The 27,955-nt window shown below is 38.8% G+C and overlaps 1 protein-coding gene across 1 annotated transcript in view; it reads left to right on the forward strand.

The window, feature by feature from the left end:
- Positions 1-27,955, forward strand: part of LOC306867766 (anosmin-1-like) — a 98,386-nt gene that overhangs the window by 15,066 nt on the left and 55,365 nt on the right. The window contains exon 2 of the mRNA XM_079413627.1: positions 8,423-8,470. Within this exon, the coding sequence (XP_079269753.1) occupies positions 8,423-8,470 (48 nt within the window). The remainder of the gene's footprint in view (positions 1-8,422; positions 8,471-27,955) is intronic.

Genomic DNA, 27,955 nt, shown 5'->3' on the forward strand with positions numbered 1-27,955 from the left:
ACAATGGGTTAGCAGAAACCACAAGCAGTTCTTTCTTGGCTAGGTTGAGTTGAAGGTGATGGTCCTTCATCTAGCAAGAAATGTCTGTTAGATGAGCTGAGATGCGAGCAGCTATCGTCGGATGATCAGGATGGAATGAAAGGTAGAGTTGAGTGCCATCAGCATAGCAGTGATATGAAAAGCCATGTTTCTGAATGACAGACCCTAGTGATGCCATGTAGACAGAGAGGAAAAGTGGTCCAAGAACTGAGCCCTGAGGCATCCCAGTAGCTAGATGTTGCGACTTGGACACCTCAGCCATGCAAGATACTTTGAAGCACCTATCTGACTCAAACCACTGGAGTGCAGTTCCTGAGATGCCCTTTGCCAATATATAGGGTTGACGGGAGGATCTGGTGGGTAACCGTGTCAAAAGCAGCAGACAGATCCATCAGGATAAGCATTGAAGATTTGGAATCCACTCTTGCCAGTCTAAGAGCTTCAACAACTGAGAGCAAGTCTCTGTTGAATGTTCACTTCTTAAACCAGACTGGTTGCTGTCCAGGAAGTTGTTCTGTGTGAGAAAGGCAGAGACTTGGTTGAACACAGCTTGTTCAAGTGTTTTTGCAATGAATGGAAGAGGGGATACCATTCTGTAGTTCTCTAAATATATATTTATGTATACTGTATATATGTGTATGTATATATATATATATATATATATTTATTTATATTGTCTTTTTTTTTTTTTTTCCGGCCTGTTAGTAACACAGATAACACATGACAGTACGTATGTGTAGCTATGCTATCATCATTCACAGCCTTTTTTTTTTTTTTTTTTTTTTTTATATATTTATTTATTTATTTATTTTTTTAATTAATTAATTAATTAAATTTTATATACCCTTTTATTTAACCATACTATGACCGACAAGACCAGGGGACAGAGAAAACAAGAGAGAGAAAGAAAAAAAAAATTAAAAAAATAAAAAATAAAATAATAATAATAAAAAAATAATAATAATAATAATTATAATGATAATAATAAAAATAATAATAATAATAAAAAAAAAAAGGAATTAGAAAACAAAACAAACAAAAAAAAAAAATTGTGGATAAAGTCAACAGAGAAGGGGGAGACAGAGAGAAAAAAAAAGAGAATGGGGGATAGAGAGAGAGAGAAAAAAAAAAAAAAAAAAAAAAAACAGACAATTTGCTTCGATACCTGCTGACAAAAAGAGAAAACAACAGAAGACACAACAGAAGACACAACATCAGAGAAACTGCAGCAACAACCAACATCTGTATGAATCACAATAAATTCTAAATGTTAAATGTTATTGAGCAACACGCATAACTAATATTACAAAATAAGTTTTGAAGCAACAGCAGATCAGAACAATGTGTGTCTGTGAGCACCCGTTTTTACACCAATGTGAATGCTTGAGTGTACACCTGTGTGTGTGAGCGCGCTTGTGTTCATAAGGTTCCTCCATGTAAATGTTTAATAGTGTGTGTGTGGGGAACAACAGCCCCATCCCGCAAGGCATGAAGCAGGCATGGAAGAGACCCAGGCCCCAAACATCCGGAGGCCCCCCAGGGCACGGGACCCCCAGGGGAACCACCGCAGGGACAACCGCGGCCCCCACCCAGAAAAGGGCAGAGGAGAGCCCGAAGGTGGGACATCCGACAGCCACAGTATAGACACCCCAGGGTGCCGTGGCGGCAAGCCCGCAGGCTCCGCCGGCAGCCGACCACACCAGGGCAGACCGAGCCCTGGGCCCGGAGATCCAAGGGCCCCCCACCCCCCAACCGGGGCCCAGCAAGGCCAGTAGGGCCAGGCCCCGCCAAGCGACCGCCGAGAGTGGGCCAGCGCTCACCCGAGCATCCTGCCCCGGCGCGAGAAACCACCAACGCACCGGCGGCATCCTCCACCAGCAGGGCATGGTGGTGGGGTGGGGGTCGACTGAGATGATGAGTGAGGTGGAGTCTAAGGCCCGACCTGACACATAGACGTAGACGAACAAGCACACATATACACAAGCATACGTTCCCACCCTCATGCACGCAACGAATATTCTCACCCTCGCCCCACATGTAGACACAAAAATGGACATGGTACCCACACTCACACTCCCTATATGCACTCTATACTCCTAGATCCAGGCACCACCACCCCCAGAGGGGTAATCCCGGAGCTGAACCCCCTTCGCTCTGGCGTGGGGACAGGAAAACCACCCCGGTCCCCGCAGCAGCAGAGAAGACCACCAGCCCAGACCCCGACCGGGCGGCCAGCTCATCCTCACAGCCCCCGGCCCCGGACAGAGAACAGAGAACAGGGGTGTGAGATAAAAGAAAAAAAAAAAAAAGACCCCATGCTTCACCTCACCCGCTCAAATGTAGTGTTGGTGTGTGTTGTTCTAAGGTGCTTTAAAACAGGGGAGGGGCACCCTCCACAAGCTTGTGTCAGCTCGTCCCCTCCCTAGAGCCCTCAATGTCTATGTGCAACTTAAAATTGAGAAGTGGGCACTGGCACCAGAGGGAAGGCTGAATGAACAGACCGCCCTCCGGATGCCATTCAGTGTGCCCACCCCCAAGGCCCTATATGTATGTGTCATGTGACAGTAAGTAATGAGAATGTCTAAGCTGTAATGTGTGATTGAGATGCAGGTGGCCACGAGGAGACAGAGGAGTACCACCTCCCCCGCATCTCAGCGACACACCCGCACCTCAAAACCCTACCTATGTGTTGGTGTGATGGAGCGGGAGAAGTGAAGCCTTAGGGATGGGGAGGAAAGCATCAGAGGGGGCAAAATACCCCCCCCCCCCCCTTTGGATCCAGCTCCCCCGCTGACCCCCATAGGCACCCCCATTACCCCAAATCTGCCCAGGGCGGGGGGCCCAGGACCATCCAGACCAGGGCCCATGGCAGCCCGGGGCGGCCCACCAGACCCCACAGCAGAGGAAAAACTACCCCACCCCATCACTCATTCAACTCCCAGACTACATAAGACAATAAGACACCCAGGTTAAGCCCGTTTTCCCTGCCTCTATTGGATCCCCCCCACGGAGGCACCGATGTATCGAAGACCCCCACACCAGGGCCGGGCCCAAGCGCATGCACCAACCCATGCTCCCGGCGGCACACCAACCAGGACCCAAGCCCCCCAGGCCCAGCCGTAACCCCAACCGGGAGGCAGAGCGCCCCCAGAACCCCAAGCCCCCCCCGGACCAACCCTGGAACAGTGCAGCCGCCAGGCCGGCAACCTACGTCCGCCGGCACAGGCATCCCCAGTAGCGCCGCATGCAGCCGCCAGAAAAACAGCACCCAAGAGTCACCAATACCCCATCCAGGCCAAGATCGCAGCCCCAGCGCCGAACCCCCCAAGAAACCCACCCCCAGGGAACTCCCAGATGCCCCAAGCCCATATGGCCACCCCAACAGCAAAAACCACAGCCGGACAGAATCGGGACCCCCACTCACACTAGGTGATGGAGCTGATCAAAGGAGCCCAGAGAGATTGATCTAATGTGGCATATTTATATTGTCAATGTTATTTAAAGGTGCAATGGGAGATCTCGGAATATGCTAACTTTAGCCTGATAGCACTGAAAGCGAACGTCCCACCCTCCGTACAATCGCCGTCCAAAGCCACACCCCCTGAACGAACATACGCTCAAAGAGCAGAATACCAGAGACAACATTAAATTACTACAACAGGCTACATCGACGGTTTCCAATTACAGCCTCACGCCCTCCCTGCTCTGCACATTTCATATGTATGTATATCTTATCATATCCGATGGTTGTTCTGTTAGACCGTAAGTAATAAGTGCCCTGCTAAGTGGACATCACCACATATTACGCCATGAATCCAGTTCAAAGCGTATGTTCCATACAAAGGGCATTAAAGTGTGTGATAAATTAATTTAAATTGTATTTATTTACAGAGGTATATTATTTCACACTTCACCCTTCTCTAGTAAGTTTCATCTGTGTGAAGACACTGCGCAGCATAAATTCGTGAATGAATATTCACAATTCTTCATTGAATACTTTCGAAGTGAAATAAACTTCAGCGGATTTTCCCTGCTCAGGGAGTAGGGAGCATGTCAATCAGAACACAGTTCATGCACGTAGCTCTCTCCTAACGAGCTGGTTATCTGATTCAGGTGTGTTAACTAAGCGAGACATAGGCTGTGTCCAAATTCAGGGTCTGCATCCTCCTTAGGATCCTTCCTACCCGGTTGAAGGAGGAGGGATCCTCCGACGTCCGCAAAACCCGGAAGTCGGTGTTTGTGAATTTGGACAGCCTACCCTTCTTTCAGTTCCCTCCCTTACCCGTTGCTCATATCCTGTCGCCTAGCAACCGTGACAGTGCCAAGCAAGAAGCGGGAAAATGGACAAACAAAGAGTTATTCTCCTCATTTTAATTATTTTGGAAGAAATAAAGCAATTAAATAAATTAAATACTTTCTTTGCTCGTTGTCGGAGAGTTTTTTATATCAGACTACAAGACAGTCACATCCAGGTAAGCCATTATAGCCTATTTTTATTTGTTTTTAGGTATTCTACTAATTTCTCCTACAAATTCATTGAGCCGAAGCATAAACTTTAGCTTGTTTTGTCAGAGAAACTCCTCTCCCACTCCGCTACCGCTCGCTTCGTCCGCCATTACGCTCTGCCGAACAGAATTATGGGATAGGTAGGACGGGAAAGGATCCACCACACCCATCCTTCCAATTCGGGGAAAAGGAGGACGTATTTGTGGGCCGCATTTGTAGGATCCTACGAATTTGGACAGCCTTCGTCGCGGCGCTGTGACGTAACATCCTTCAAATGAGTACTCCGAAGGATGCAGACCCTGAATTTGGACACAGCCATGGAAAATATGCAGAGATGGGGGGCGCGAGGACTGGAATTGGGAACTGCTGGGTTACATTATGTGTCATTCACCGGTGAGCAAACTTTATAGCATAGTTAGTAAAAGTACTACAATACCAGGAAGGAAGATCGGGTTGTTGATGTTTGCCTGCCATTCTTGCTCTGTCTGCACAGCGTGCATGAACGCGCTGATGAGGTATCGTGTCTGCTCAAACAGGGTGCGCAGAGGTATGCAAATATATATGTTGACAGGCAGATAGGAAACCCAATTAAAACACTCAGACCGAGCATTTTGATTGGACGAACATTTCTTGGTCCTACACCTTCCACATAATATATAAATACAGTTAAATAAATTTAGATCACTTAACTTAATGATTGCTATCAGGATGTGAAGAGACTTTCAACCAGAATAACAAAAAATGTTTCTGAAGACAATCACCTATGGCACCTTTAACAGTTGTCAGAATTGAAAAATCAAATTTAAGGGGTCACCAAAGAAGAAAATTTGCTTTATATGATGAACAGATTTAATTACAGACTTTTATTTAGTTATATAAACATTGAGATACATTAAACACGGTAAACACTGAAGATCAGCCATACTTGGTGGACATGCAAGAACAAACCTTCACTGGTTCATGAAGCAAGCATGTTTGCCATATTTGATGAGCTCTATGTATGTGCTTTGATCAGGGTTTATATAAAAGCCTAAATGTCTTTTCAGAAGACTTGGATAAAAACTCTCATGTGGATTAATTTTACAATGTCTTTTTGAAGACAAAGTTTGGTTGTCTCTGATTTCATTCAAAGTATATATAAGAGATATTTAGGATTTTACAGATAAATAAACCCTGATAAACACACATATATTGAGCTCATCAAATATGGCAAACATGCTTACTTCATGAGTGAGAACCAATGAGGTTTGTTCTCTTTGGGTGACTCTTGAGATTGATTTTAGAGTGAATAAAGAACATTTTATGTCTTTTTTTTTTTTTGTAACTTGAAAGTTTTGAGTACTATTGCCTTTCATAAAATGGACAAAAACAGCCGAAACACTTGTCAAAATTATTTTTTTTCTTCTTTCTTTTTTCTTATGGTCAAGTAATATGACTTTGGAACGAAATGAGGATGAGAAAATAATAACTTGTAATTTGTAGCTACACTATTCCTTTAACAATGCATTTCTGATAGTTGATTAAATAACATAAATCAGTAAGATGGTAAGTAATTATTAGTTTTGGCTGGACCTCAGAAGACACATGACACAGACAGACCTTTGAGCTGAGCTTTAGCTCTGTCATATATTTATCCTCATCTAAGCAAACACATAACAGTTCATGAACCGCACTGATGGTTGTTTAATATACCTTGACAGTGATGTATAGCAGCTTACAGTCGGTTTATTTTGGTAGGTTTTTATCAGTTGGATAAATGGTTTTTATGGGTCAATCTAAATCTCTCATTAAGGGAAAAAGCTCTCTTCTCTCTTAAGTGCGCAGGATGTGTCTTCAGCCCCTAAGACTAAGGATTTCACTTCAATTTTATCTTCTTGTTTTCTGTGTTTAAAGAAAAAACATCTAAAACAAACTTAAGAGGATTTCTTTTTTATCTCTTCATGAAAGTTTGTGAAACAAACCTGTAAGTGTTATGGGTTTAGTTGGTTTAGTTTGAAGGTGTGGATTGAAAGCTTTAGTCTGGGAAGCTCATCAAGAAGGATTTAGCCTTGATGTGATCTCTTGAGATGATGTTACGCTCCAGCATTCCTTTGGAGATCACTACTGGAGACTCCATGACACACAATGGGCTCTCTCTGTCCCCAAAGTCCTAATTAAAACCTCACAAAAGACTTGTGGGACCTCAGAGGAGGCGTGACTCACGTTTGCTGAGGATAAATATTGATTACCCAGAAGGAGTGTCTGGAAGATTACTGTGGCATTCGCCTGCATGATGATCACTCATATATGTGTTTGCCTTTGCCATCATTTCAGAGCAGCATTCAGATGGCATTTTACATGAAGTTACAGAGAAATCTTTGTGTTTGTGGTGTCTGCCGTCCCCTCATTCCCAAAGACACTGTGACATAATAGAAATCTAAACACAGACACTCTGGACCGTCATTCATTAGCTATGGTCAAATCCTCATCACCACTTTTCCGAAACAAGGTTTGGTTGGGTGTTGACGTATGCTTGAGGCTGTGGTTATGGTGTGTTTACTTCGTCATACATGATTCATTCTTGCCCATGTCGCCCTACGCTGGAAGGAATTCTGACCTCAGGCTTTAAATGCCACTGTAGGCCTATGGCAATTATATATCACAGTCATCTAACGGTAATAAATGATAGGAGACTGGTGCTCTTGTATTAAACAGTTGAAACTTTTATAGAAATATGCCAAAGAGACGACTCATCAGAGAGTTACTTCAAAATTGTAACTTTAACACAACTCAGTGTAGTTAGTCAATTAGTATTTGAGGGTTCAATTGGTCGTGTTTATTCTGTTTTATGTTCTAAAACTCTTAATTTGAAGTTTATTTTCGATCTGTCTTTCCTTTTCCTATGTTTCTTTCCTTGTTTTTTTTATGCACACCTGTGTCTGTTTTAGTTCTTGTCAAGAAGTAAATTTATAGCCCTCTGTTTCAGTTTTCTTTAACTCACCTGTTAACCTGTTGATTTTTGCAGTTCTTTGGGATTACGTTCTTCTAATGGTGGGACAAACAAAGCTTTTCAAGACTTCAATTAATGATCATTGAAACCAGACACTTTGCAAAATGATTCGCTTTTGCAGCACTCAAAACGCTGGTAATGTCTCCTTTTACAAACCAATTGCAAACACTTTATCAAAAGTGTATTCTATTCTATATAAAAGCAATTAACAAATCATCTAATACAATTAAATACAAATAGTCTATATAATATTGTTATTGTATTAAACTGTAGGGATTGTTTTGTTTGTTTTGTGGAGAGCTTGGTTAATCGGGCCAATAATGAGACTGTTATCTACAACAAATTCACAAAACTGATCTGAGGTCAGGTAAAAACCATGTAAACAGTGGTTGATGGATTCATAGACATCGGACACTAGCTGCAAACCACTGACATTTTGAACCATTTCAAAACAGTTATGATGTAACAAAGCCTTATTTACTGAAATCATGTGACTTCACTCCAACATCACTCCATATCACGGGTTCAAAATGATTTGCAAAGGTTTCAAAGCTTCACAAAACAGTGCTTCAAAAACTTATGAGACTGTCTTCTTTTTGTTTAATAAATGTTTACGCTGTGATTAGATCCACGCCTGAAGTATTTGCCTGCACTACGAGGCAATTGTGCCTTCAGAAATCCTGTCCTGCTGAATTCCTACTCAATGTCAAACTGACCACAATCTTCCCACATCCTTAAAATACATCTTATTAAATACGTTCCCATCTGTCAGATTAGATTAAAAGATTAAATATAATTTACATTCTATTTTATACAATTCATACTCAGTAATGTCAAACTTTGTGATGTCATTGTAATCATTTGTATGCGTTTCTTGGTCTCTTTCAGAATGACCATGTGTTGGACTGGTGTGAGGACCACAGGAGATGTTCACAGGTAAGATGTGTTTTCAGATTAATGAGTTTGACTTTATTCATTGAGCTCACAGCTTCTCACACTGCCTCAGCGCTGCTAAATAAAACTCTGTTCAAGTTTCCTTTTATTACAAGGAAATGGCCAAAGGTTAATGCTTTTATACAAACCACATGCCCTGTACCTACACTAAACCTCACTCATGTCTAATGGCTTCTGGAAACCCAACATTAACAGCACTGCGAGCCGCTGTTGTACCCAGGGCAATTTTTTTTGCCTTATTACAGCTCTTTCCTTCCAGCAGGTAATAGGAGGAGAAATAGAGATAGCATTCTAATATTTAACTTTTTGGTGTTCCCTACACTTCTATTTTCTAAACATAAATTCAGAATTGATCATATTTAATATATTATTGAGCATGAGTCACCTGTGCATATTATTCCATATAGCGATCACTTTTCACTATCCAGTAAGTTCCTGGTGGATGAAATCACTGTCACATTATAGAAGTAATAGGTTGTGAACATGTTTCATGTTGACTTTAAGACCAAGCTTGTTTTTCCATACTGGTTTGCCCCATGGGAAATAAATAGGAATAGGTTAGGGGTAATGCAATAAGCATTTAGAGCACACCTCTCCTTCCACTAGAGTTCATTTGCAAGGATGCTTTTATCACAAGAGCTCCCTGGATTCAGTTTACTTTAAGGAAATATTCAGCATTGACTCATGGAAAAACGTGTCTCTACCAACATTTTTGGCAAAATTCCAAAGACGTACCTATACATACATACATACTCCCTGTAGTAAAATGAACACTAGTGGTAGTAAAACACCTACAACTTTTCTTCCGTTTTTACACATTATAATTACATGAGCCATATTATCACAAGATATAACACTGTTATGAGCTCCAAACAATTTTAATACCGGACACTATTTGTAAACAATAAATTTCGATGTTTGCATCACACAACCAGTTCCATATGGCTTTTCTGACGCAGTAAACTTGCTTAGTAGCACACCCGGTATAGCATTGCATTTGCATGGGTATGAGTCCAGTGAAACATGAGTCACGATAAAATTGCTCAAAAATTGCACAGTTGCTTCAGCAAATGCATTTTTATATCACATTTGCTTTTTTAACACTATCGGTTAAGTTTAAGGTAGGGTTTAGTGTAGGTGCTACGTTATTATCAAATGAGATAGAGCACTGCTAGATGAAAGTTAATCTATTTTGAATCAAATTAAACACTCTTCAGTGCCTCTCAATGGACATTTCTCCTTGAAGGTGTTGCAAAATGTGCAAGAAGCTACATAATATTTTGCCAAAATGTCACCACGGGTGCGTTTTTCCAGTGAGTGTGGTTTGTAAGCATTAGTATTGTTACTATTAACCCATAAATTGCACAATACAGTAGCGTTTTTAACATTTTAAAATGAATTTGTGTTGCAAGGTCTATCTAATGGCACATACCACAGTTTCACTCAAACAGTCCCAGTTTTGGTTTACTATAGCTCCCAAACACTGTGTTAAATCAGAGGAACTGAGACTGAAGTGGACCATGAAGAATACCCAGGACTGATTTTTTTTCAGTAATAGTAATATGCAACTGTAATTGCCCTTCAATAAGCTAGTAAACAAGGTTAGCTCATTATTGGTAATTGCTTAAGCCCAGACATCTCTGGCTGCCGTCCGCCAATCACCAACCACCGCTCACCCTGAGGGCCAGAGCTTTAAAATCCCTGAATGAAAAAGAGCAAAAACATTCCTTGTGAAAGCCGTATTTCTCACACCAAGCGTTTAAGCCGTTCTAATTGCTTTCAGATGGAAGTAATCCACTGTCAGCCCTTCCAAAAACAGGTAAAGTAAATGTTGTGTTTCCTATGAAAATAAGCTGTGTTCACATCCTCCTGGGCTGAGCTGCGTCTCTAAAAGTGCACTTGAAATTAGCTCCTGTTTATTCGTTTAAAGCCCAAGTGTAATGATGGGTCTGAGGCAGAGGGATCCATTTGCAGCTTTATTGATAAGACAGGGTCAAACAGGCAGAGATCAGTCAACAGCGATAGGGGTGTCAGAAGTAAATCAGAATCCATAAACGATATCCAGGCTAGAGTCGAGGCAGGCGGCAGACAGGGGAAGTGAACAACAGTCCAAAGATCAGGTCACAAAGGCAGGTAGCAGAGAATCACAGAATCGGATAAACAGGCCAAGGTCAAAAACGGGAGATCAATAAACATGGAATAACGCTCAGTAGTGTAGCCGATGCGATACAAGACTTCACGAAGTGTTACTGGAGATTGCAGCTTATAAGGGGTAACGGTGATGGGAAACACCTGTGCCGCAATCAGTCCCAGGTACAGGGCATTGTGGGAAATGCAGTTCTGTTAATACTCCGGTGATGGTGCCCTCCGGTGTTCGGGGAGGGCCACAGAGGCTGAGTTTGTGACACCAAGCCAGGAAGACATCCCTTTTCTTGTAATTTCTTGTTTGCTTGTGAAGGATTTTCTACATCTCAATTTTTGTTTGTATATTTTGAGCGCATGATCACCACAAATCCCTCCTATCCCTTACAAAAAAATGTTTTACTCGAGTGTGCTCTTATTATGCTGATTTTAAACAAAACTAAAACAAAAAAGAAAGTATACATTCGGTCTACAGTTTATGTGTTACAGTGCTTGTATACTTTATACAAAATTCATACAAAATCATACTTAAGTATACTTGGCTTACACAGACAAGTATACAGAACAGTCTAAGAATATTTGGCCTATACTTGTATTTTATAAATATTTATAATTTAGTGTTCTATATATATACTCTGTATATTTTATATCTAACAGTGTACTACACTTTAAGTACTTTTAAGTATTTTTTTTTCATAAACTAAAAATGTAGGACAACTTAGCCCCAAGAAGTTTTGAAAATAATACACTTATAAATACGCAAAATATACTTGGAAAATATACTTGAACTTTACTCAAGACAAGACACTACAGGCAAAACCATAGTTTTTAGGCCAATTTAGGGATATTTTGCTTCCATATCAAATTCTTTCAGACTAGTGGAAAGAAAACATACCAAATATGTGACCCTGGACCACAAAACCAGTCTTAAGTCGCTGGGGTATATTTGTAGCAATAGCCAAAAATACACTGTATGGGTCAAAATTATTGATTTTTCTTTTATAGTGAAGTGACATACGGCCAAGTATGGTGACCCATACTCAGAATTCGTGCTCTGCATTTATCCCATCCAAAGTGCACACACACACCGTGAACACACACACCGTGAACACACACCCGGAGCAGTGGGCAGCCATTTATGCTGCGGCGCCCGGGGAACAGTTGGGGGTTCAGTGCCTTGCTCAAGGGCACCTCAGTCGTGGTATTGAGGGTGGAGAGAGCGCTGGAGATTCACTCCCACCACATACAATCCCTGCCGGCCCGAGACCATTAGGCCACGACTTCCCCCCAAAAATTCACATTATGCCAAAAATCATTAGAATATTAAGTAAAGATCATGTTCAATGAAGATTTTGTAAATTTCTTACCATAAATATATCAAAACTTCATTTTTGATTGGTATTATGCATTGCTAAGGACTTCATTTGGACAATTTTAAAGGCGATTTTCTCAGTATTTAAATTGTTTTGCACCCTCAGATTCCAGATTTTCAAATAGTTGTATCTCAGCCAAATATTGTCCGATCATAACAAACCATACATCAATGGAAACCTTATTTATTCAGCTTTCAGATTATTTATAAATCTCAATTTTGAAAAATTTACACTTAAGACTGGTTTTGTGGTCCAGGGTCACATATACATTTGAGTGTTGATTTTATTATACTTTATCTGTTTGTGTCTGTAGATGTCAATTATACAGTACAAATCTTTACAGGCCGCTTCTCAAAATTGGTTTCGCTTGCACTTCAGTACTTACACATGCCAAACTTATAAGTGAACAAGTATACTTTTCCCTATGAGCAGTGGCTGGTGTTAGGAGCTTGATCAGGGGCGTCACCCCAGCACTTGTCCAGTCTTATCCATCAGGCTTGGTAAACGAGAAAGCTGTCAGATGTTTCACTGTGACAACACACGCAGTTTACTACACCTCTGGAACAGGATTAACCCCGCTGAAGCCACTCTCTCTTCTCTTAAATAAAGCTTAGAAGCAGATGGAGGCCTGTGCCCTGCTGGGTTTGACCCGGGCTGGGCTGGGGCGCAAGTTTTGGACCCTGATCAGCAGGTGAGTCAAACGCCTGGAGGCTCATGAGGGCCAGCACACGAGGGTCACTCTGTGTGTGGCCGGCTGAGCTCGTGCTGAAGCCATGAGGACACTGATGGCCACTGCTGACTCAGCAGGTTCCCGCTTTAAGGGGCATATTGTTTTGCGATTTTGGGAGCTCATTACATTTAACAGTTCCTGGAAGTTTCACAGGAGAGCTTATTCCAGCTTTGTTTGGCAACTGGTCATTTTGGAGGTTTAAAATGAGTCTCATTAGGTATCTGAAAGCAGTAATATTGTATGTTGTTTCTCATGCTGATAAATCAGCCTAGTAGCTTCCTATCAAGGTAACCAAGCCTCAAAATGCTGGTGGCCCCACAGTACTCTTATCAGGGTTGCCAGACCTGCCCATTGTCAATTAAAACTAGCCCAATGACTAATTAAAATAGCCCAAAAATTAACCCAAATACCACAACTCTGCCACTCCCATACATACATTAAATGCATATTTTACCATCACCGTTATGCATTACACACAATTTCAATTTGAAAATCACTGAATAGTAGTATGAATAGTACACAGCAAAATCCCCAGTGTTAAATTAACACTACCAAGTGTCTATATGTATCCACACTACAGAGTGTTAAAAGTAACACTGAAGCAGTGCTAAAGATAATGAGGTAATTAAGAAATTAATTGAGTGATGATTGACCATTATTGAACACACCTGATGTTAACAAGCAGAATCACCAAATAAGAAAATTACCATTTTTAAGTAACCATTATAGTGGTCATTGTTTACTTTGGTTGGGCACTTGACCCTTGACTTTTTAATATTAGATTTTCTTTGGCTGCTAGTACTGATTTATAACAGCTAGAGAAGCAAAGAGCAGAAGTCTTTGGGTGGTGCTGATTATGTTTTGACATAATCATCATGTAGTGATCTGAATGACTGAGTTAGGTTTTCTTTGTTGGTTATGTAAACACTGTGAGCAACATAAGATCTGGCATTTTCAGTATAATCAGACAGATGTTTAAGACTGATTTTGATCAAAAACTTATATGTAATTTAGACACATAGACATCAAGAAACAGCGTGAGAATCACAACAACAGTGACCATCAAAAAAAGCCAATCAAAACTCATCCATGGCTCCCATCATGCATTGCGGCGTGAATAAATTATGAGCAGAATTGTCTTTGTACTTTTTTATTCTTACTATTTTCTTTTATTTTTGCTATTTTTATGTGACTTTTTAGTAGCTTGTTTTGTGATGTTCAGAGTTGATCTGTTTATCTGAATATGCTGTTTGTCACTGTTGTTGAGATTCATACGCTGGTTCTTGATGTCTGTGTGTGCCTAAAAGAAAGACTTTTTTTTTTTTTTTTTTATCAGAACAGCATGCAAGATATCCGTCAAGAAATGATAGAAAATACAGAATTTCACAGTGTAACCACAAGGCTGTTGTAATCAATAAAGGAAATTTAACTCTAAGATTAGATTCTAAATAAGTTCAGGTCAAATAATGATTATGCAAGAACATAATCACCACCACCTGATGATTTTTGCTCTTTGCAAAAGTCCGGCTCTTTTAATTCAGTTATAGCAGCCAAATAAAATTTAATATTAAAAAGTTAAGAGTCAAGAGCCCAACTAAGGTAAACACTGAACACTATAATGGTGACTTACAAATTGTGATTTTTCTTCTTTGGTGATTCTGCTTGTTAACATCAGGTGTGTTCAATAATGGCCAACCATCACTCAATTAATCTCTTAATTACCTCATTAACTTTAACACCACTTCAGTGTTACTTTTAACACTCTGTAGTGTGGACACATATAGACACTTGGCAGTGTTAATTTAACATTGGGGATGTTGCTGTGTAGTTAACCTTGCATGAAGGTTAACCCTTTTTGCAATAGTCAAGTCACCTTTATTTATATAGCGTTTTTCACAATGCAAATTGTGTCAAAGCAACTGCACAATATCAAAATAGGCAAATAGTGTGTCAATAATGTAAAATGACAAGATTAAACACTCAATTTTCAGTTAAAGGCAAATTGAAGGTTGAATTCAGTGATGTCATCATCCAGCTCAGTTCAGTTTAAATAGTGACTTTGCAATCAGGTCGGCGATATCGCTGGAAATGAAGTGTCCCCAACTAAGCAAGCTAGAGGCGACCACGGGAAGGAACTAAAACTCCATCGGTGACAGAATGGAGAAAAAACCTTGGGAGAAACCAGGCTCAGTCGGGGGGCCAGTTCTCCTCTGGCCAAACGAACCAGCTGTTCAATTCCAACTGCAGCAAAGTCCGATTGTAAGGGCTCAACTGGTTCCAGTGGTCTTTTCCCGATGGCTGTCTAAGTGGCGGGGTCCTCACTGGGGATCTGTCTCTGGGGCTCATCTAGGTGTCCTGGTCTCCGCTGACGTTCGGGGCTGTAGAGGTCGTCTCTGGGTGCTGATCCACCATCTGATCTGGATACGAACTGGATCTGGTGACTGCAGTGACCATCTGGGTGTATACGGACCAGATCGGGTGGCTACGGTGACCTCGGAATAAGAGAGAAACAGATTAATATTAGCGTAGATGTCTATCTTCTTACGATGTAACGAGTACATCATGTGTTATGGGAAGTGTTCCCAGTTCCGGTTGACCTAGTTAATGCAGCCTAACAATCCTTTAACGGATTTGAATATTAGAAGCGTATTAGTGTGTTATGTGTATGTCAGGTTAAAGGGATGGGTCTTTAATCTAGATTTAAACTGACAGAGTGTGTCTGCCTCCAGAACAGTGTTAGGTAGATTGTTCCAGAGTTTGGGCGCTAAATAGAAAAAGGATCTCCCGCCCGCAGTTGATTTTGATATTCTAGGTATTATCAAATGGCCAGAGTTTTGAGAACATAATAGACGTGGAGGACTATAATGCGATAAGAGCTCGCTCAAGTACTGAGGAGCTAAACCATTCAGGGCTTTATAAGTAATTAACAAGATTTTAAAATCTATACGATGTTTGATAGGGAGCCAGTAAAGTGTTGACAGAACCGGGGTAATGTGATCATACTTCCTAGTTCTAGTAAGAACTCTAGCTGCTGCATTTTGAACCATCTGTAGTTTGTTTATTAAGCGTGCAGAACAACCGCCCAATAAAGCATTACAATAATCTAACCTTGAGGTCATAAACGCATGAATTAACATTTCTGCATTGACATTGAGAGCATAGGTCTCAGTTTAGATATATTTTTAAGATGAAAAAAGGCGGTTTTACAAATGCTAGAAATGTGGCTGTCAAAGGAGAGATTGCTATCAAATAGCACACCTAGGTTCCTGGCTGATGGCGAAGAATTTACAGAGCAGCCATGAAGTGTTAAGACAGTGTTCTAGGTTATTACTTTTGGGGGTTTTAGGTCCGATAATTAACACCTCTGTTTTTTTTCAGAATTTAGGAGTAAGAAATTACTCGTCATCCAGTTTTTTATATCAACTATGCATTTCAAGTTTCTCAATTTGGTGTGTTTCACCGGGCTGCAAAGAAATATAGAGCTGAGTATCATCAGCATAACAGTGAAAGCTAACCCTGTGTTTCCTGATGATATTTACCAAGGGTAACATGTAAAGTGTGAAAAGTAACGGCTCTAGTACTGAGCCTTGAGGTACTCCATACTGCACTTGTGATCGATATACCACTTCATTCACTGCTACGGTGTTGGTCTCTTTTCCTTAATCTTCCTTGCGCGTAAAGGAGCAACCATATCTAAAGTGCTAGAAAAGAGAGAGTCCATAGTTTCTGTTACATCATCAAGTTTTTTGGCGCTGTTGAATATGCTGAGGAATTGAGATAAATCAGGATGATTTAAGATTTTCTACCACAAAGCAGTCCTTTGTGGTAGAAGTGATGGTTCTACAATATTTGTAAGAAGGAGTTGAATTTACAGCTTTAGCTATATGGAGTTTACCCAAGACTAGATAATGATCTGATATATCATAATTTTGCTGCAAAATTTCAACACCATTAACATCAATTCCATGTGACAGTATTAAACCTAGAGTATGATTTCGACAATGAGTATGTCCTGACACGTGTTGTTTAACACCAAAAGAGTTCAGAATGTCTATGAATGTTGATCCTAATGCATCTTTTTTATTGTCAACGTGGATATTAAAATCACCCACAATTAAGACTTTATCTGCAGCCAGCACTAACTCTGATAAAAAATCACCAAATTCTTTAATAAAGTCTGTATGGTACCCTGGTGGCCTGTATACAGTAGCCAGTACAAACATCACTGGGGATTTATCATTAATACTTTTTTCTCTAAATAATGTTATATGAAGCAGGAGTTATACTTAAAGCCTGTCTTCTGTGAAATACTGAAAATATTGCTATAAATTGTAGCAACACCTCCCCCTTTGCCTTTTGGACGCGGCTCATTTTTATAACAGTAATCGGGGGTAGACTCATTTAAAATAATGTATTCATCTGGTTTTAGCCAGGTTTCTGTCAAACAGAGCATATCTAGTCTATGATCAGTGATCATATAATTTCCAAAAAGCGACCTGATATTCAATAAGCCAAGCTTTATCATTTGTTTCTCTGTGTTATATACATTTTTCATTTGTTGAACATCAATTAACCTGTTAACCTTCGCCCCCCATTTTGGACCTCACAGGTGAAAATAACCTACCTAAATTAAAACGGTAACAGTTCCTGACAAAGTGTGCTACACAAACAAATTAGGTATCTTTGGAAAGAAGACACTCTATGCTTTACTATCCATCATCCAGAGTTGATAATGCTCAAAAAGATAAAAAGTTATAGACACTGATGTGCCTTGAAAAATATTTTTCCACACTGAATGTTTTTTTATGTCATATACAAATACATGAAATAAGTCCTGGAGCAATCCAGAAAAGTAATGGGTTGAAAGCCAAGTGTCTCATTAGTTCATATTTCAAATTTGAAGAAGATAACATGAAAAATTAGATTCCTGCAATATTTTTTCTGAAAATATTTATAGTCCTCCCACCCCCCCTGTTTGAGGAAAAATAACCACCAAATGTATTGCAGAATTATACAAACTATTTTAGTCATTATACATGTTCCTGCATAGTTTTTCAATTATAAAATAATAGACAGAATTTTAGACATCATATAAGTGATTTATTTGAGCACTAAAAAATACAAAAATAATTATTTGAGTAATAAAAAAGAAAAAAAAATAGAAAAAAATTGCTTTGTATATAGTATGTATACTGAAGTATATATTCTGATTGCCAGACATGAAGTGATATTGGCAGACATGGTCATATAGTCAGTAATCACACGCTGATGTGCATCCATACAGATGATAATCATACATTATTTTTAGTGATCTCCGACTGGCGCAGTCGAACATCATTAGCGCCGACGTGGATGACAATCTTACTGAATTTACGTTTAGCATTAGCCAGCACTTGTAAATTTGCCAAGATGTCAGGCGCTCTAAGATAGAGATTAAACAGAAAAGCAAAGCTACACGGAGCTACAATCGCAAACCTCTCAGCAGCACGACAGACAGAAGCAATCGCGCTAGGATAGATACCATAAAATGAAAAGAACAAACTTAAAATAGTTATATATATATAAAAATGTTTGTTTTAAAACGCTGCGTGTTTTCCCATGCTTAATACATGTGTTCTCTGCACACAAAAAAATGAAAAATCTACATATTAAGAAATTAGGTACTTGAGGCGTAATGTGCCAAAGTTCACATTATTTTGACATTTATATAATGCCTGTTACACACAGACAAAAAAAAAATTGTGTAGAAATTTTCTTAAATTCTGAATTAAATTCTGAAGTAGGAATTTGAGTATGGGTAAAACATACTAATTCAAATTAAAATAATTTTTTAGTTGTTTCAGTTGTTACAAGTTTATCATATGAATTGCATTTGTTATTTGAGTGGCACAGAGGTGGCAGTTTTTTGTGAAAATAGCTTGTGTTTAACTAGACAACAAAGTGAATAATTTTGCCAAAATATATTAATGTGTATCATTTATTAATTATATATTTGTTATTTGTCAAATATTTTCACTTTCACTCACGCACAACTTTATTTTTATTTGCTATTGAGAATTGTAGTATTATTAATGAAAACAACGTGCATGCATAGGTATTAAAATGCATTTAAAAATTATCAGAACTTGAGGAAACTTAAACGCACAAGGCAACGATCTGTAGGATCTTTTTGAGTATACTAAACATATGGAAACTTATGGCATGAATTTTAAGTTAAGCTGAGTATTAGAATTATGTTTTATGATCTAAAACTTTCTCAGTTGATCTAACTCGTCTATCAGTCTCTTAAACAAAAATAAGGTTATATAGAGTTCATTCTAAACACGTTGAAATGGAAGAAACTTCAAGGAGAACACTAATCTCAGTGGTGACATGCAACTTTTACAATAAAATACGAACAAAAACACTAGCTAATACATCTACTTCATCATGTTAAGCTAAGTTACTCAAACTAAATGGCCTTAAAGTTAACTTAATTTTTTATAATTTTTTTACATCCAGAAAAGTTTGTCTGATAACATGGGTTTTGTATTTTAACAGTGATAAAATACTTGTACTGTTACATGGCTTGCAAGATGTGATTGAAGTATTGTGACAGCTTTACTGTCAATGATTTTTTCCAGAAGCTTAAATACATCAATTGTGTAACATTAAACCCCAGTTCAAACAGCTCCACGCTTAAAGCGCTCTACACATTCTTATTCAAAGCACCAAATAATGGCAACAGCATGAAATCAACTGTGGTTTCCACCTAAAGCAATACATTTAGCTTCAAAACCACAGAGAGCCTCAAAGCCAACATTACAGTTCCTAAAGTAAACCATGCTTGGTTACCATTTACATATCTGAAATATGCTCTGTTACCTTTAACGGCACGTGAAATAGTTTATGATGACGGATTCATTCGAACCATATGAGTGGCGTAGACAACTACTCCTCGCCGCCGCTGAGAGTTTCTGCAGGCTGGTGAACTCTGTGGCCTTGTGGCGTAGTTTCTCCTCCACCATTAGCAGCATGTTTGCTGTGAGCGTGTTGCGTGTGGCCTGCAGACACCTGAACTGCAATGGCAAGTCAATGGATTGCAGACATTTGGAACACCCAGGTTGTTCCCATAATGCACCAGTGCAGATTGTGTGCTGATTTAAACTGCAGCAAGCAACGGATGCTTTCCAGTTCATTTGCTGCCCCGTGTGACACCTTTAATGACCGGCCCGTCCTGCGTTCATCAAGCAGGCTGATGTTTCGCTGGAAAGTCCTTTGCATGTTTTACTAGAGAACTCCCGGTATTCAGAAACACTGAATTAAAGATGTTTCTGCACATATGGTTTTTGTCATCGCGCGTTTGGAGCCCATGAGAATGTACATGTCAGGATACTAAATCAGAACATGCAGCCTTCCTTTAGAATCATGAACAGGCAAAATGAGAATGCTGAGAGGTCAAGAAGAGACTTCTGGACAGAGGCTTTCAAAATCAAGTCCGAGATGATTTGTGTTTCGTTAGGGGGGTGGTATGGACGTTTGTCATCGGCCTCCATATGGATAAGCCATTTGAGTTATTCTTGACATTGAGAGATGAATGGACTTCCACTCTTTCTCGGGCTAAACTGCATCTCCTAATGTTTCAGTTTTTTGCGTCTGGCGTTTGAAGGTTCATCAGAGGTGAGGCCGGGAACACAAGCTACTGTTCCATTTTCCTTTGGCCTCTTGCAGCGATTTGTTGCCATCTTGTTCTGCATGGCTTTTAAAAGGTCTCAGAGGGTATGCGCCACTTCTCAGAGAGATTTTCTGAATTTGTTCCACCACGTCACAGACCCCTTTAAAGCTCCTCTGGTTTATGATGACATGTTCAGAAGAAGTGCTTTTCTGATCAGATGATCATCTGAGAGCAATTTACAATAAGGTTAATACTAGCAACTTGATTAGTTGACATTCATTAGCAATGACAAATACTTTATGAACCTTCCATTCTTCAAAAAGATTTTATTTTAATCAGTTATTCTATGAAGAACCTTAAACATTTGTGGAAACTTTTCATTGCACAAAAGCTGCTTTATAGTGAAAAAAAAGTTCTTAAGTTCTTTAAAATATTTTTCACACTAAGGGTGTATTCACACCTGTCTTGTTTGGTTCGACTGAATCGAACTCAAGTTCGTTTCCCCCTTTGGTGCGGATCTTTTGGGCAGGTGTGCATACAGCAATCACACTCTGGTGCGGACCAAACAACCGTACCAAGACCCAGCTGAAGAGGTGTTCTCGGTCCGCTTCCAAACATACTCTGGTACGGTTGAATGGATGAACCGATGAATGGATGACCTTAGCACACGTGTAGTTTTGTTTACAATTTCTAGTTCGCTTGCTAAAAGAGCAGTGATAAAAAAAAAATCTACATTGTATTTGGTCCGGACCAAAGCAAGTGAACTTGGGGACTTTCCTGATGTGAATACACCCTAAGAAAAAAAAATGATTCTTTTAAGAAGTGTTTCACTGAAAGGTTCTTTGAGGAACGTAAAATGGTTCTTCTATGGCATCATTGTGAAAACAACATCCATTTGGGAGCTTTGTTTTTACATATGCAGTTAATTTCAATATGTACTAATATATTATTAAAGGGATAGTTCACGAAGACATTTTTAGGAATGTCTTGCATTCTTAAAATCATTACTGGTAGCCATTGATTTCCATAGTATTTTTATTCCATACTGTGGAGGTTTGGTTACCCACGTTCTTAAAAATTTTTTCTTTTGTGGTCAACAGAAAAAAGTAACTCATACAGGTTTGGAACAACTTGAGGGTGAGTGAATCATGACAGAAGTTTCATTTTTGGGTGAACTAACCCTTTAAGTATTAATATTATTTAATGAACCTGATCTGATATGAACTAACAACGAATGGTTGTTTTTTTTAATAACAGTAAAGGTCCTTACACTGAGACAGTTTTTTTTTTTTTGGGGGGGGGGGGGGGTCCATTTTTTCGGTCCAATTTTTTAAATGATGGACGAAAGTTTGGGAGGCAGTGTGCAAACGTGATTGACACAACATGATGTCATGTTCATTTTTTAAAGTGCGAAAATTTCGGATGAGAAGACCTTAAGACTTTATTTTGATGGTGTCCTTTAGACATTTGGTTGGCTGTAAGAAACTTTGTAACTGCATGTTAACTAGCAGTAATTAGAGTATCAGTAAACTGTCTGTGTTGCGTTCCATGTGAGTTTTGTGATCTCTTTTAGTTTCATTGTCTGCTTATTGTGTTTTCAGTTTGCCCTTATCATGTGACCTAGTTTTCCTGTGTTGCCTGATTATGTCATTCTGTTCACCTGGGTCTTGTTAATTATCGCATTAGTTCCCTTTGTTTGGTTTATGTTTATAAGTCCTCAGTTCTCCCTTAGTCTTGGTCCAATCTCCGTTATGATTAGGTGTGTTATCACTGTCTCCTGGTACCTGAGTTGTTTATTAAAGTATTCCGTGTTTGAATCGCACTCTGGTTCTCCAGTCCTATTCCTTGTACACAGCTTCCAGCCTTCTTAGAATAAGTTCAGTCTCTCCAGTTGAATGTTGTCCATCAGAACATCTGCCAGTTGTTTCAGGGATGTTGGAGGAGGGAATCGGCTTTTCACTCTTCTCTCCAAAACTGTCCAGTGTTTTGATCATATTCAAATCAGCTGATTGATCTGGGCTGCGTTTCCCAAAAGCATCATAATCCTATGTTGATCATAGAACCATTGTCACTAATGAAGCTACAATCAACTTAGGCTTACAATGCTTTTGGGAAACGCAGCTCTGGCCAAGTCAGATGTTGAAGATCATCTTGGTGGTCCAACTGTCCAGGTTTTATGATCATAATTCCATCTTTTTTACATTGTAGCATTGTTTTCTTTGATTACTGTGACTTTGGGAAGTTCTCTGTGGTTGGTTTTTACGGCAATATGGTTTCAAAGTGAATATTGAGGTTTGTTGTCAGTTCTGTGTTGTTTGGACACAATACTACTTAGTGTTTGATGGACTCTATCACTCACTTTCATTTTTTTCTCACTATTCTTCTTCGCTGATGAAGTCTTGCCATGTTTATGCATACAGTTATAATCATAGACTTCTGTTCTTTAAACAGCAAACAATTGGGCTTTTAAAGTTACAGATGCTCTTTCTAAACATGCTTCTATGATTTGCTCTTTTTGAAAGTCACGTATTTCACCCATGTCTTGTACTAAACACTGTTATTCAAACTAGAAAGTGTAGACAATAAAAAGATAAATATAAGGTAATTGCAGTGTTTGTGTTTTCACTGTAGCCTACACAATTGATTTTAACCCCTATAATAACAGATGTGACTTTGTCTAACACCTTAAAGGTTATTTAACCTGATAATATAAAAATATTATTTGCAAATAGAGCAAATACTTTACAATTAATTCTTTGTTTAGCTATTTCCCCTTCTTTATTCTTTATTCTATTATTATTTACCTATTCAGATTTTGGCATTCCAAATCCAAATGCCATTTTTCATGACCTTTTTTTTTTCATTGGCTCAGACAAAAATGAAAATGTATGCCCTCAAACCCCCATAGCAAGCTCAGTTTTTGGATCTCAGTATTTGTATGTGGCTATGCATGGGTATGTCACTTTTCATCAGGCAAATGCATGGAACTGATGTAAAATGAAACTGTAAGAGTGTTTTTTTTTTCTGTCACTGTATAAACATAAGCGCAGGCCAGCTAAATAAACATACTGATGAGGTTCATGGCCAGTTCGAGTTCCTAATCTTGATTGGTTTGATTGTACATTACAAAAGATCCATTTGAAAGCGATTAACACATTGGCTACTGAGAGGAAACTACTTCATAAGCAAGCAAGATATTGATATCACCTCTGCAACAGATGTTAGAAACTCACTCACAGATGTTTGCAACTATGGGAAAACGTTTAAGAGTTTTTGAACTCAAAGCGTGTCAACTTCAATCTGATGTTTCTGTAAACGTGAATCTGTTTTTATTTGTCTTAATGTGAATATGCTGAGCGTTTCTTTCTTGTTGTTTCAAACGGTGATGTATAACAACTGAAGTCATATGGACTCATTTTCTGATGTTTCTTTTATGTCCTTTTTGATCTTGACGCACTGAAACAAAAATGATATTTTGCACCAATTAAAAAAAAATGTCTAATTTGTTACAGCCATATAAGTTTTTCTCAAATTATGTTCATGGTTTGATTCCAACGTTACATTTTTATTTCATATTAAATATCTCTTTTCCGAAAGATAGAAACATTCATATCTGGACATCACACAAATATAAACATGCATTTTTAAATAAGTGGCCCTTGCAAATTTCCAGTGCTTTTTTTCATATATGTATAAAATTGTGCAACAGTTTTTTTTTTTCAACCGCTACTAATGATAAATTGAAGAGCACATTGAATTGCTCTTATGCAGGAAATGAGGTCAGGTAGCAGGAATGGATTTGATTGGACAAGAGCCCTCCTGACTGCTTCATTCATCTGGTGACTCTGATGTCTTTTTTATGATGAGGAATGGGCTTTTATCATCATGAAGAGGTTTTCCATGCTCCCTTGCCACAACTTCTCACACATTTTTTTTCAGCCAGACCTGAATGTCATCTGCTTTTTTTGAAGGGAAGAGACAGTAAAACAGCAGGACAGCTGGAGAGTGAAACTCTTTACAGGTTCTGAGGTTACCACCATACAGACGTCTGAGTTAAGATTAGATGCTTGTTCAAGCACTTGTGCACCGTTGAAGTAGTTAAATTAGTTCAGTCTGAGTCTGTGCATTTCTCAAGCGTTCAGCCTAATATTCTCTTTAAACCACGCAATTGCTATCGAGCAGAACAAAACGGCAGACTCAAAAATGTGTGGAAAAAGCTAGAGATTTCTTGAACCAGAGCTAAGCTAAATGTGCAACTTGAGTCCATCTGCATGTCCCGTGATTTTCAGTAAGGAACTGAAGCTGTCAGAAATCCTGTGCGGAAATATGCAGCATAGTTCTCTCAAAAATTAAAATGGCCATAATTTACTCACCCTTGTGAGCCACATATGACTTTCTAACTTATACTATAGTACACCATAAAAGGAATGTTCGGCAAGATGTTCATGATGCTCTTTTTCATGCAATTCATTAGATTTGATGATGAATTCCACAGCATAAAAACTGTTAAATGTCCCATCATAAATCTTTGGTTTATCAACAATTAACCCACTAAAATCGTTCTCCATCATTTACTTCTACATCATTTACAGACTTTGATCTTCAGTTTCAATGAAATCCAATCAGTTCAGAAGATTCAGTTTCCATTTTTAAAATCACACAGTTTACAATTTAGAATTTCTTATTCATGTTATTGGTCTTAATGGTCGTAATTTGTAGTTATTGTAATCAATAGTAATATTTTTTGGTGTTTTTGTTTTTTTGTTGTTGCTGTTGTTGTTTTGTAATTTTTCTATTTTTATTTAATAATAATCATTATTATGATTATTTTATAGCTAATTTGATATGTAAACAAAATTTTGGCCAAATTGTTGGCCAAAAGCACAGCAAACCTCAATTTTTATTTATTTTATTTATATACTTATTTATTGATTTATTGTTATTTATTTAATTTATTTATTTGCATTTTAAATCATAAATGTAATTTAATCATAACAATTGCTAGATACACTGACTTTAAACATGTGAATCATATGCATTAACTTCTCTGTATTAGATGTTTATTTAATTTTTACAGACTATCCAGTTAAAGAATTCACATGAGATTTTTTCTGTTCATATCTTTTATATCTGCTATAACTGCACCGGTTATAATGATGCATTGCTGAAGGCCTTCTCTGTATGTGTCTGGTTTCAGGTATACTGGTGTGAAAAAGGCATCCGGTTCACCTTAGAGTGTTGAACTGCACGTGATGCATTAGGTTCTCTTTTCGTAATTTATAGATTGACACATTACTTAGATTCCAGCACCTGTGAAGAGCATCACCCGCTGCGGGCAGAAGTCAACATGCGATCAAAGCCGTGCTGTGGCTAAATTGCAGGCAGACAAGCGCAGAGATGATCTGACCCTTGGGATTCTCCGTTCAGTGCTTCAAGCTGCATTTCCAGCTCATCCACAGCAGATCCTGTTACATTAGTGACAAAATGATATTCTGGAATTTTTTGTTCCAGTGGCTTCCTTGCACCTTTCTTTAATTCTCTCGGTATTATTCCTACACTGTTAGAAAAATATCTGGAGAAAAATGGAAAAGGCACTGATAATTTTCTGCCAGGACATTATAGTTTACAGAGGTTTCCTTTAACCCTAAAATACAACACAATGCAATATGTTGAAATCGCGTTTGGTCTCATACTGTATCACGTATCTTGTCAGTGTGTGCACTTGCTTGGCCATTCTTAGTGATTAATAGGAAAGTGGGTTCAGCTGAATTCTAGCAGTGATTTGTTAGATAGGTATAAAAAAGGTTATTATACCGCGGCAGCCCTCGTGTGAAGCCCTCTTAGTGTGAAGACCAAAGAGTGTAAACACCATCGACTCTACTGTGCGACTCCACCGGGCTAGGACACCGGCAAAGGATATAAGTATCGCTTTTTATTTTATTTTTTATTTTTTTTCATTTATATGTTTACTATTGAAATGTTGTTGTATGCATTTGTCCATTTTATTTAATTTCTGTATTTTCTTAAATGTGTGTGTATAGAGTATTTACAGCGTGTTAACTTTTAGTTTTAGTTACTTTTTCTTATTTGAAAGTCACTTTGGATAAAAGCGTCTGCTAAATTACTTAAAGTAAAGTAATGTAAGTCATTCAAAATACAAGTTGACACTTGTAAAAAAAACAGTTCTTTCATATTAACGGAGTACATTTTTATGGACTTTTCTTACAGTGAAAGATCTCTTAGCTCTTTGATCCACAGACGGATCCTTTGCAGTGAATGGATGCTGTCAGAATGAGAGTCCAAACAGCTCATAAAATCACAAAAATCCACACCATTCCAGTCCATCAATTAACTTCTTGAGAAGACAAAAGCTATGTTTTTGTAATAAATTCAGAGACATTTGTTTGCTTCAAACCTGCTATAATTTTTTTTGTTACTTTTGAAAGTTCTCAACAGTGTTTTGCTAACTGTAGACTCTGGTGATGCTGCTGTTTCGGTGTTAATAGACCTTAGTGCAGCCTTTGACACCATAGACCATAAAATTCTTATTGCATGACTTGAACGGTTAATAGGGATTTGTGGCATTGTTTTAAACGGGTTTAAGTCCTGTCTAACCAATAGGAGCTTTTCAGTTACCCTTGGTGAATTTACATCATCATTGGCCTCTCTTACATGTGGGATGTCTCAAGGATCCATTTTGGGACCCATTTTGTTTTCATTGTACATGCTTCCGATTGGGTCTATTTTTAGTAAACACAGAATATTGTTTCATTGTTATGCTGATGACATGCAAATATATGTACCAGTAATGAAGGAAGGCAACTCCTTAGTGGTTCTTCTTGCCTGGACTACAGTAATTCCCTCTGTGTAAGGATTAGTCAGTCCACGTTGTTACGATTACAGATTGTCCAGAATGCTGCCACTAGATTGTTGACAGGTTCTCGGAAACAGGACCGCCTTTAAATGGTATTGCGCAATTTTATCTTTCTGATTTGTTACAACCTTACTCACCATCAAGATCACCCAGGTCCTCTGACCAGCTACTCCTGCTTGTTCCTAGGTCGAGACATAAACTGTGGGGGGACCGTGCTTTTGCAGTGTCAGCCCTGACGCTCTGGAACAGTTTGCCTTTGCACATTGCCTGCACATTGGTGTCATTTAAGTCTCTTTTAAAGGCTCATATATTCTCATAGGACATAGAATGCTGCTCAGTGACTTGTTGGTGGAACCTTCAAACCTTTTTAATTGTTTGAAGTATGTGCTGTATAAGAGATGTGTGTGTATTGTTTGTGTTGTTGTTTTTTATGTTACACAATGTGTACAGTCAACTTAATGTTGTTTTTAATTGTGCTTTAAAAATAAATTGCCTTGGCTTGCCTTACAATATGAGTCCTCTATCAAAGCATTATTAAGTGTTATTATGGATTATGGACTTGTTATTGTGGCAAGAAGTGATGGTTTGAAGTCAAAACGCCTTAATGATGGATTTGTTTCTTATAAACATGCAACTGTTGTCTTCTCAAGACATTGATTGATGGACTGGATTACTTGTGGATTATTGTGATGTT

Source organism: Barbus barbus (genome assembly GCF_936440315.1).
Source record: "Barbus barbus genome assembly, chromosome: 49".
Taxonomy (NCBI): domain Eukaryota; kingdom Metazoa; phylum Chordata; class Actinopteri; order Cypriniformes; family Cyprinidae; genus Barbus; species Barbus barbus.